The sequence below is a fragment of the Equus asinus genome, chromosome 7 (assembly GCF_041296235.1).
Source record: "Equus asinus isolate D_3611 breed Donkey chromosome 7, EquAss-T2T_v2, whole genome shotgun sequence".
Classification (NCBI taxonomy): domain Eukaryota; kingdom Metazoa; phylum Chordata; class Mammalia; order Perissodactyla; family Equidae; genus Equus; species Equus asinus.
In genome coordinates, this window is record NC_091796.1 from 55386444 (window position 1) to 55398622 (window position 12179).

General features: G+C 47.7%; 1 protein-coding gene across 7 annotated transcripts in view; it reads right to left on the reverse strand.

The window, feature by feature from the left end:
- Positions 1-889: 889 nt before the first annotated feature.
- TMEM241 (transmembrane protein 241) overlaps positions 890-12179 on the reverse strand; it is a 118868-nt gene continuing 107578 nt past the window's right edge. For 2 of the 7 annotated variants that reach the window (XM_044773534.2, XM_044773535.2), the window contains 2 exons: positions 4661-4738; positions 1263-3741 (listed from right to left, as the gene is read on the reverse strand). In XM_044773534.2, the coding sequence (XP_044629469.1) occupies positions 3681-3741; positions 4661-4738 (139 nt within the window). In that variant the 3' untranslated portion in view covers positions 1263-3680. Of the gene's footprint in view, positions 3742-4660; positions 4739-7331; positions 8596-12179 lie in introns of those variants that run through there. The other 5 variants (XM_070513406.1, XM_014837291.3, XM_070513407.1 and 2 more) reach the window with 4 other exon arrangements.

A 12179-nucleotide genomic window follows, 5' to 3' on the forward strand; every position in this document is an offset into this window, starting at 1 on the left:
CTTAGTTTTTCATCCAGAGCCCTGACTGTGCTTTTTTGGGCCTGCAGACCTGGTGAAGAGAAGGGTGTCCTCTCCTGGCACTGTCACCCAGGCTCCTTCAACCTTCAAAGCGCTCAGCCATCTGAACATGCCGACCCCTGAGAAACCGGGCCTGAGAATTCCACAGTGGCTGGTTGTTCTGGAGACATTTAGAGTCAACATTCAGGTGACAGCAGCACGATTCCCAAGGTGCTCCTGGTTGCTCCAACCCTACAAAGGGTGGATCTCAGACACAACCAAGGGCAAAGGTGGTGGGAGGGGCTGGCACACGCTGGGAAGGCAGCTGGGACTCAGGCCACCGACCTTGCCCTTTGGCAAAGGGAGGGAAGGTGGCCTCCAGGGAGAAAGTCACAAATGACCTCACAGATGTTAGGAATCCACATCTAAGCACTTCTGACAATCCCCCGTAAAATGTGGGGTTTCATATCTCCTTCTCAATAGAACTCTCCAAGGTGAAGATGAAAAGAACGGGCTTAGTCAGAAAGACCTGGGACTTGGTCATAGCTGGGTGGCCCTGGAAAAGTTACTGAATTTCTCTGAAGCTCATTGGTAAATGGGGGAGACAGTTGCTGCCCCATGATTGAGAAGACTAAATGACAAGATGCACAGAAAGTACCTAGCACAGGGCGTGGCATGTAAGAAGCACTCGGTAACTAATGGTCTCAGATATTATTCCTGGGTTGGTAACCCCAGCAGCTGCTGCCAACACCCCTCTCCTCTGCCACTTCCCTGGGTCCCGTGCAGACGACCTGCTCTAGACTGGCTCTGACCAACAGAAACGCTGGCGAGCCAAATGCAGAAACTACAATTTTCTGGTAGCCTCATTAAAAAAGGGATAAAGAAACAGGAGAAATTTTGATAATATGTTTTATTTAACCAATGTATCAAAAATATTATTTCAACCTGAAATCAAGAAAAAAGTATTATGAGATATTTCACATCCTTTTTTTAATACAAAATCTTCAAAATCGGTGTGGACTTATGCTTCCAGCTCATCTGGATCTGGACCCATCCATCTCATTTCAGAGCTCCGGAGCCACCTGTGACTGTGGTTACCCTACTGGACAGTGCACGTCTAGAAGGAGCTGGGTAGCCCTGCTCTGTTCAGAGCTAACTGGCCTGGATGTTGGTAGAAGATGTAAGAACGCCCTCCCCAAGGATAGCAACCTTTTCTGCAATACTGTCTAGCTGGGGTTGAAGAGAAAGGAAGGCAAATTACCAAGAAAATAAATGGTTTATTTTTCTTTGTATCCGTAGTAGATTAGTAATAACACACAATCATATAGAACTGGGCCTCTCTTGACAGAAAGTGTATTCTTTATTTGTAAAATTTAAAAAAAACCCAAAACACTCTGGCTTTGATGTGGGGCCAGCAAAGCCTAAGGTAACCAGGACTCAGACAGGACATGACCAAACGGGCCATTTTGGGTAAAAGGGAGTGCTGGGGTCACCTGGAGGTTCCCGCCCGGGGCTCTGGGGCCCTGAGCGCCACGGAAAGTGAGAGCTCAAGGGGCTGCTGTGATCTGGGCCAGCCCCTCGATGTGCAGACCTCTAGGCTCGCCCCACATTCAGAGCTGAGCGTGTGAACTTGGGCATAAAAGGTGGTGGGTGAAGCTTGAAGAAAATGGACGGAACAGGTGGAAGCTGAAGGACCTGAGATTTAAGAAACAAGGGAACTCTGGAATAGGATTTAAAAAAAATGAAACATACAAAAACAAAAAACCCTTCCTAGAGATTCTTTTTTTTTTGAGGAAGATTAGCCCTGAGCTAAGTGCTGCCAATCCTCCTCTTTTTGCTGAGGAAGACTGGCCCTGAGCTAACATCCATGCCCATCTTCTTCTACTTTATATGTGGGATGCCTACCACAGCATGGCGTGCCAAGCGGTGCCATGTCTGCACCCAGGATCCGAACCGGTGAACCCTGGGCCACCGAAGTGGAACATGTGCACTTAACCGCTGCGCCACTGGGCCGGCCCCTCTAGAGATTCTTTTTAAAAAAAATGGTCTGTAGTTTTTCAGCAAAAGTTTTTCAGGTCAGTCTTGCTGGAAACAGGGGACTGGGCTTGTTAGCTGCACACTGTTCTTTCCAGCCTCAGGAATCTCCATTTGCTTAAATGGTACTTGGAAAGACACACACGAGGTGACATTTGGACAGATGCCACTTCCCACAAATGGAAAAGAACTGGCCTCAGTTGTATAGAGAGTTTGGGGGAAGTAAAAGAATACGGAAAATTATAAACCTAGATTTTCTATTTGATCCTCAGTCTATAGAAAGTTTAACATCCCGGATGAAGAACAAAAGCAAATCGAAACTATGTGTGAAGGTCACTCAGAACATCTCTACCTTCAACGACAAGCAGAGACCATGAAACAACAGGAAATGAATTTCAGGTACTCAAGTGCCAGACTTTTTCAACAAGTTGGAGAAAATATGCAGAAAGAATGGCCACTGACCGAGCTGACCTTATTCTTCACAGGGCCAAGAACACAAAGGCTCATTTCCCAGATGCTGAAGATGTTCTCTCTCAGGGACGTGGGTGTCCGACACCGCAGGGCCTGACTGCCTGCCTACAGAAGTCTTACCGGACTTCATTACCTCCTACCTCCCAAAACAACCAAAACTGACGCCTGGCAGCGTGGTAAGGTATTCAAAAACCTATTATGAGCAGAAATATTTGGAGTTAGACCTTATTTTCTTAAATTCTCATTGTGGGTTCAGAATTGAATGACCATTTCGTGCAAATTCATTTCTTTTGACTCCCATAGTGCAAGGTTTAGAGTTTTAATCCAATTTTTAACCCGGCATGAAAAATATACTTCAGTGTTCAATGGTTGGAAATCTCCTCTGAGATATCAGGGAACTAAACGGATTAAAAGCTGGAAGGAGTATGAAGATAAATGTGTGTGCTTGTGCGCACACAGACGTGCTATGCTTTGTTTTCTTCCCTGCCCAGGGAGGACATCCAGCAGTGCTCATAACCCATCTTCCTCTTGGTGATCTCTAGTACCGAGTCAACCAGCGGTGGGCACAAGAGTGTGCAGAATTCAACACAACACACAAACAAAAAGCCTGCAGCACTCAGTCTGGAGTAACAGTGCCCTTGCTGGCTTCCCACTTGGCCCAGAACTCCCACGCAACTGCCACCTCCCCCGTGCCCCGTGGAAGCCCTGTGGTGCTCAGTGGCTCATGCGGGCCCTCGGCCAGCCAGCCCGGAAGCTGGGAAAGGACGTCCCCAGAGTCTCCAAAGACGTAAAAACACAAACAAAAATACAACAAAATACCTTGGGCCCCTACCACGTGGTGAGAGCAGGTTTGGTGAAGGGTGTTAATGAGGAGGCGGCTTGTCAACCCCGGTGGGCGGAGCCAGCACCCCCTACAGGGGAAATCCTGCGTCTCTTTCTGCACAACCGGGAACAGCACCATCAGCAGCGCCGAGCGAACCTCTCAGAGTGGGGAGACACAGCACAGTCCATTCTCTGCAGCGGCCCCGAGACCCCAGAAAGTCCTCTCTGTCGCAGTGAGAAGCGCTGGCCGCGCTCATGTCCTTGCTCTCCTGACCTCCGACAGGGAGCTGGGAGCGCAGGGGCTGTGTTCCCGGTGGGCAGCCCAGGAGGCTCCTTTCGTGCAGGTCGCATGGTCTTTAGCTGCCCTTCCGCTCTGAGAAAACCAACAAGGCCTCTCCGAGTCCGCCGAGCAGGAGGCTGCAAAACACGGGAAGAGGTCAGCTCTCCCATCCCTCGAGCCAGGAGGGACCACTGAGCCACCCAGCGCCCACACCCGGCGGCCAGGGATGCCCCTCGTTGTGCAGCTGGGACTTGCACTCCGCACCCAGATAGCCGGGCTCCGAGGGCAGGCCCAGGGATCCATAGTCTCACAATTATTAAGGTGACCGTCACTGAATCCTTTCATTTCATTTAGACCAACCAAACATATAAAAATGAAAAAACACAAATGGGGAATTGCGAATTTTCCACCAGAGCAGGAAGAAATATGGCCAGTGATTTGAAAATGAAAAAGTAGTGGGAGAACCGAGGATTGTGAGAAAAAGAGGAGTTGACTATTTTCAAATCCAAAGGTCTGCACATTTTCTATTTTAGAGTTCTCAGTAGGCAATCTGCTGTCTGTCTGAATCCCGTGTCATTCTTCCCAAAAAGCACTTCTGGGGACTGGGATGGGCCACCAATAAAGGATTATGATGGGGGTGGTTCCTGATGACGAAATGCTCTTGTTCAGAGGTGCCAAGAGCCCTCTCAATTCTACCCTTTTCTTCCTTTCTTCTCCCATCTCCCCACCCAATATCCCAATTCTCCTATATACTCACACACAACACACACACATTCAGGCCACAGCACCTTTCTATTTCTAACATGTATCTAGCATAGTTCTAACATATATGAAACACACATAAACTGCGCACATTATACTCCCAGTGAGAAATGTCACTTATGTGGGTGACTCTGACATATAGGTCATTTGTAGCATTTACCACTTTTAACACAGGAATGAATTGACTAAGTGTGAGAATATAAAAACCATAAGCTGAGTTCAGATTGTGACTCGGGAATTTATTAGCTTCGTAATCCCGTGTGTGTTATTCCACTTCAGTTTCCTCATCCATACCGTGGAAGATGATCACATCTAACAGCCTCTGTGAGGCTTAGAAGGATACACCTGAAGCAATCTCCCGCTGTGCTTGGCCTATAATTGACAATATATAAAATACGATTATTTCCTAGTCGACTGCCTTCCCAGAACAGCAATCCCTTCCTCAGTGGCCCTCACAGCTGGCTGCCTGCCCAACCTCCACTTGAAGGCTTCTAGTGAGGGGCACATCCTGTTTGCAAAGCAAGCCTGTCCCACTGTTGAGCAGCTCTAGCCATGGGATCCAAGCATCGATGGGCATCTTACTTGTGGAAGGCCCTGGGCACAAGGTTCCTTCCGCCGGGAGGAAGCACTTCCTCATACTGACCCAATAGCTGCTTCTTACAACCTCACCTGTGAGTCCAAGTTCTGCTTTCTAGAGCAACGAAGAACAAATCGACTTCATCACCCACCTGTCAACCCTAGAGAGTGAGAAAATCCCCTGAACCACCGTCATCTCCTCTCCCTGGTGACTACAGGCCTCTAGGTACAGGCAGAGAGGGGCACTAGTCAAGGAGCCAGTCACTGGGGGCAGGGGCTGGGAGGACGTCCCCCACATGGGCTAACAGCTGGGCTGGAAAGAAGGGCAGGGGGGACATGTATGCCTAATGTCTTAAACTCCAAGTTGGAATGTACTTTCCTCTTTCCTACAGAAATATTATAAACAGTGCCAATAAATCAATGGATTCTCTTTGATGCAAATTTAACTCATAATAACGTAGCTGAAATTAGTGTCTACATTTAAACCAAATTAATTTGAAGATTTTCCTAGATCTGTAATCATCATTTATAGGATTGTTTCTGTGAGAAACTGGGGTCCAAGTTCCAAAAGACCATGTTTTGAAACATGACCTATTTGTGCTTGTCCCTTTTCTAGTTCAGGACCCAGACTCTGGAGGGTTCTGTTGCCTCTTCTCTTTGGATGCAGAATGCCTGTGAAGGGAAGCCATTCTTTTCATACACAGGCTCACCTCTAAAGATGCGGCTTTTCCTTTTAAGCAGATTTGCTGTTCCCTTTAGTATCCGTTAAAGAAGGCATACACTATCTTCTTAAACACCTGGGCAAGTGCAGAGCAGCCATGAGCCAATGCAAGGGCTGCACAGAGCTTTCAGTTTGGGAGGGTTTTATTTCCACAAATGTAACCGGGGCTCCATAATTTCTACAGTTTCCACTAATCCTCCTTAATCACCAGGGAGAAGAACAGGGTATCGGGCGGCTCTTTGCCACTTTTACTCCCACAGTCTTAGAACAATGCTGAAGTGTAATAACCTGGCATTTCATCCCTTTGGCTTAGCTATTTTCTGAAACACCAAAGCAGCTTGTGAATGCTAACATGAAAACAATCCTTGGTTCAGTTTACGGTTAAGAGAGCCAGGGAGGGGGGCTTTGATGCTGTTTTCTAAACAGCAGGAGAAGCTGACATGGGGTGCAGGAATCTTAATAGCATTACAACTATTTAAGGCAGAGCTTTACTGAACTGTTTGCAAATCTTGTAATCCCCATCATTCCTGAAACGAACAAACTTCAAGTAACCAAGGCATAAACATCAGATTGCACAGCAGACCCAGCCAGAAATAGTCATCTCTAGCTTCTCCTCCAGGGGTTCATTTTCAGCGTCTCTCCAGTCCTTTTCTTTTCTCCCCTCCCATCTCAATTTTACATCTATTACTGGTCATTCAACAAACTCCTATTGAACTCACTAGACGTAGGACAGAGATGGCCTCCTTTTCCCGGCTGTAGGCCCAGCACTTCACGCAGCAGCCAATACACACTTACTCCATGGGCGATGGGATTCTTATCCCTGCCCCCTCTTTTCCCATCTTGATTCCAAACTATTTTTGTTCTCTTCTCTTTTCCTCATCAAAACGTATCTGCCTAATGTACCATTCCGTTGGGGACTTGCTGAGTGACAGTTCACAATCCGACAAACTCCTCGGTGGGGAGAGGTAATGAGCAATAGTCATTTAGAAGGCCCTTCTTAGCGTCTGAAAGAGAAGGTTTCAAATTTTTGATTCAAATAGAAACTGGTAAGTTTCAGACACTGAGAGCACAGATGCATTTTGGGGTGTGTTGGGGGAAGTTCTTCCTTCACCCCTAAATTCATTCTTCCTATAAATAGACTTGGGCAGTCTCCAGGAAGCTCTCTAAAAGTAAAGGCATAAGATATCTTTACTCGAAGGTGACATAAGGTCATTTTCTAGAGACTCTTGGTTTTAGTGAGGTTAGTGTGAGGATCAAGTTCAAGCAATGCTTCTGTCGGTCCCACGATCAGTGGCAGGCTCAGTGAATGACTGGAAAAGGCGAGAAGTTGATCACGGAATCTTAAGAACAAAGAGGTTGTGTTTTGATTATTCCTTTCTCTCCTTGTCCCTAAACCATTCCAAAGAGAAGAGTGCCTCTCCTACTAAAAGGGATTCCAAGAGGAGGCGCCACCCACAACTAATGCTATGCAACAAGGACACCACTCACAGTTCAAACTCTTTCTTCCGTATGCGTCAAATCCCTTTTGCTGAAATTTTGGAATAGAGGGAATTCATATCGATATATACCATAAAACCCTGTTAATTAAAAAATGAATAATTAAATAAATCTGGATATTTAAATTACTGGGCTTGCAGTAGACTGTTTTATAATTAAAAACAAGATAATTAGCTGGACAAGAACAATTGCTTTTAATTAGAGACTTTAAAAGTTGACCAACGTAGGGTACTTAGGTTTATAATTTTTGTCGGGAACACGTATAGAAGGCTGGCTCCTCATGTGTTCCGCAGGCTCTTGGTGCTGGGCCGACATGAAGGTGAATGATGTGGCTCCTCTCCTGGAGTTGCTCATGGCCGCAGGTAGACTTGGCGTGCATGCCTCCCTGCTGCTCAGTGGGGTGGGCGCTGAAAGCTGTACACAGAGGGGGTAGGCGAGGCTGCAGAAGACCTGACGCTCCAGCTGATCCAAATCTCTAATTAGGAGATAAGCAAGTTTCTGAAGATCTTGCTGAAATTCCAAATTTCAGACCACTTTCAAAAGCATTTTCTCCACTAACCACCACAAACCTTTAGATCCGTGCTTCCCAACTGGGGCGGTTTTGGCCCCGAGGAGATGTTTGGCAATGTCTGAAGACATTTTTGGTTGTTAAAACTGAGGGGGGTGCTACTGGCATCTAGTTGGGTGGGGTTCAGGTTTGCTGCTAAAAATCCTACAAGGCACAGGACAGCCCCCCACAACAAAGAATTATCTGGCCCAAGATGTCAACGGTGCTGAGGGTGAGAAACCCTCCTTCAGATGGCGTGCAGTTAAGCGGTTGCTCTTCACCTGTTCTGTGCAGCTAAGCTGCTGCCCACCCAGGAAGGTGGCCAATGACATGTGCACTCATCTTCTAGATGGTGACCTCGCTGGGGCCGTGGACTGTGTCTGTAGCCTCAGAGCCCAGCAAGCACTTTTGGTGGAATGAATGAATATGCAAGCAAATGGCTGCAAGGATGTCAGCCGATACAGGGTCCTCTGGTCTCAGCCAGCCTGGAGCAGTGGAGGCCGTGCTGACTTGGAGATCCCACGCTCACGTGAAGGGGCAGCCTCTATCCATTCCAGCAACTGCTGCTGTGTGGAAGTACAGGCCCAACATAACAGCTGTTTCACGTTTTCAAAAAAATCTGGAAATCCAGCCTTTTATGGGGAAATCAACTGATTTCTAAATGTTGACTAATTTAAAATTTGAAAAGCAAAAAACAAGAAACGATAACTATACAGGCAAACCCAGTAGGTCCAAACAAAACAGGCCTGCAGCCCCTGCCCTTTGTGACTTCTGATCAGCAAACGCGCCCACCAGACAGAGAGCAGCCTCGGCCCTGCCCGGGATCTGAGAGCTGGTCACTCAGGCACAGCTTGAACACACCCAGTCTCTGGACAGTGCAGGCCAGCTCTGTGCAAAAGACAGAAAACGTGAAACAGTCTGACACTCCTCTTCTGGTGGTTCACTTTGTGGTTGGAAAATTCTTTGAGGCTGAAAACACACCATCCTTAAACTCAAGAGTTCTCAAAAATCAGGAAATTCCAAAGTCAAGCTTCCTTTTACAATAATCACACACGCTGTTTCCTTGATTTGGGCACACACAACCTTTCTTTCCATTCTATTCAGGGCATACCACAGCGTTCACAGGATGTGAGACAGGCCGGAGACACGGCCTCTCACTGGCGGGTGCTGTAACGTGCAGACTTAGCATTTCCTCCCCATTGGAGAGCCATGTCACTCTGACCCCTCACACTCCGTTCCACACCTGGGTTTTTGTGGTTCATTTTTAAATTCTGTAGAAAATACAACTGATGAAGGCTTATTTGTAAGAAAGAGAAATACTGTCAAGAATTCAGACGATCACTATGAAGGTTAAGATAGAAATTTGGGGAAGAGTCTCAAGAACGTACTAGGATATCTTGGCAGTTGGGTTTTTGGACATTAACCTGCCTACCATTAGTGTCATGCCTTCCCAGAAGGACAGGCGCAGAGGAAGACAGAGGGAGCACAGGCTTAGCTCCCTGTCGTTCAGCCCCAGCTCCGGTAATAAATCGTTAAGTCTCACCATTAGTGCCTCTGCCCCTCCATCCTTCCCTGCTTTCCTGGGGCGAGGAGGGCCAGACCCTCTTCCACCCACAGCCCAGCCTCTCCCTTCTGCATAAGGTCCGGTTTCAAGCCAGTTCCTACGCCTTCTTGATCACCCCGTCCTCTTTCCCACCTTCTGTTTCCACACTCATTGGGAATCCAAACACTTACTATCCTATCCCATAAATTATCTTTTTGACTTCCCCTTCCCCTGAAAACTCTTGAGGATTGGATGATGTCTTCTACTTCTTAATGGCTTCCACATACTTTGCTTACAGCAGTCACTCAACAAATATTTTTAGCTGATTGATATAACTATAGCTTATAGTATTAAAAATCTGAGACAATGAGATCTTTTTCCTAAAAATGTTCCACTGGACATTCTTAGTTCACCATGTCAGTCCCTGAACAAGAAAGAGAGCTGTCTTGTCCTGGGTAACGCTTCTTCTGTATTGCTGTTGAATCAGCCAGATGCTCCTGACGGATGATCATACTGATGGGAAGTGGAACATTTAGGCTAATTTCTCTTCCATCTCCCTTACAACCTGCTTCTACCAGACATTAGCTACACTGTTGGTAAATCCTTGGTGTTTCCCAGATCAGTTCCAGGGAGGTCCATGAAGGTTATGGGGCCTTGGACACACGCAGACCTGGTCTGACTCCTGGTCTAATCACCGAGTAGCTATAAAATCTTAGGAAAAATCACTTAAATATTCTGAACCTCAGCTTCTTCATCTTTAAAATGGGGCTAACTTGGAGGATTGTTGTGAAAGTCAGAGATAATATTAATATAAAAATGTCTGAAACAGAGCAGTTGCTCAATAAACGGTTAGTTATTACTAAAAGGAACAAGAGGAGGGTGTAGGAATATTCCCTAATTTTTCTTTTCCTTCCATTTTTCTTCTTAGGGTAGGAAATGCCCCCAATAGAGGCTCCTGAGAGAGGTTGAAAATCCCTTTTTCTGAATGCCGTGAGCAAAAGCCCCACTTCTGTTGGCATGGGCTGGTTTAGATATGGACCTGCCCTAAGGCAGGCAGATGAGCAACTACAGATGCCAGCGGGGCGGCGATCTTTCACTTGTATCCAGGAGTGGCTCCTGGCACATGTGAGGCCCTCCGTAAATATCTGTTTATTGAATGAACTCCTTCCAGCCCGGGGCCACACGAGATGCAAAGTCACCTCCTGAGCATCCTCAGCATGGTATTCCACAGAGCCTGGGCCTGCCCCTCATGTTTATCCTGCAGGAATCTCCTACTGACGTTTAAAAATGATGCTGTTGTTTCTGTGGCTATGATAGCACCGGAGGGTTCTTCACGAGAAGTCCTGGGAGATGGGAGGCTGCCATGGGCTCACCCCGGCACCAGCGCTGGCCCCCACCAACGGGCACTGTGGTCCTTGAGTCAAAAGGAGACAATTCTACAGGTCTGAAGTGCAAACAAATGCAAAAAACGAGGGGACCAACTCTGATCCCCAGCATGAGGAAAAATAATGATTTCCTAGAACTATGCCTCATTTGAGCAAAAAAGCAACAATATGCTTTTTCTTTTCATGACACTGGTAAAGAAATGTAAAAGCCTCTTCTAAAACTTGTCTGCATTTCAGTTTTGAGCGCCATTCCAGGGGCTGGGGTGGGGGAATCTGCCAAACAGCATATCAAAATTGGAATGGAAATACGCATTACCTTCAAGTGGCCCGGGGCTTGTCATTCTTTTTAAAACAAAGGTTAGGAGACCAGTAAGCAGCAACAACAACTATGAATTGTCTTCCACAGTGTGCTGCACTGGTACTCAGGCCAGGCAGCGGTGTCGTGGGGAGGGAAAGCTGTGTGTCACCAGGCCAGCAGCCTGCAGGCCAGGCGAAGACTCAGCAAGGACTCCACTCTTCCTGGGTGACAAGGGGCTCATCTCGCTTGGCAAGCACCACTGGCTGTGGTTTCATTTTGTAGACAACAGAGCCCACCTCACTTGGCATATACATCCCTGACCAGACCTCACTTGTTCTCACCCGGAATCCAAACTGTTGTGACTTCTGGCAAGTGTGACAGCAGGAGCAGAGGAGAACAGACCTTTATTTTTACTCGATGCATTTCTGCATTGTTTTAAACATCTCACAAATAGCATGTACTGCCGTATGGTTTAAAAATGCAGAAGTATATACCCCCCAAATAAAGCCCGGCCGTTGATAAGGGGAGCAACAGCAGTTTAACAGTTGAAACTTGCCACCACCCCCGCCCCACCGCGTTTGCCTCCCGTGCGGATGACCGACCGAACTCTCGGGAAGGATCACACGGACTGGTTTGCATTTAATAATCTGGAGTAGAGCAAACTCTTAACCTGGTCAGCTCTTCAGTGGGCAGAGTCTGCGGAGAGAGTTCAGCGGTGGAACACAAGTGATGGCTTCCTTCCGTTCCCAGCATGGTCACGACCACCTAGGTGGCCCTCGAGCAGAACCACAAGAGGCACATGGCCCTAACAAGCCCAAGGACCTGCTTCCTCTGTCTCAGACGGAGAGTTCCTCGGCCTGTGTCTGAAGGACAAGCTGAGGCTGGTCGGGCTGAGTCGTGCTGTGGCACTGATACAGTCAAGCAGCCTCCACATGTCCTTGTCACTAGTTGGCCAAATCCCCTTTGTGAATCATGGGCTCCGAGGCCTATGGAGCAAGGCTGTGTGGCCTTTTCGAGGAAGTGTGCCCTATGGTTTCCATCACAACTGCCCCATTTAGCTCCTGGGTCCCCCGCAGATGGCAGGCCACTGAGTCCTGAGCCGCAGCATCCTGGGTCCTCTCCACAGCCACCCCCCACGCGGCGGCCTCAGCCATCCCTCTAAGGTGGCCGCCTGCTCAAGTCACCGGCCGCTTACACCCTTCACCAGCCGTCTCCTGCACCCACCATGGAGCCCACACGCCTTGCA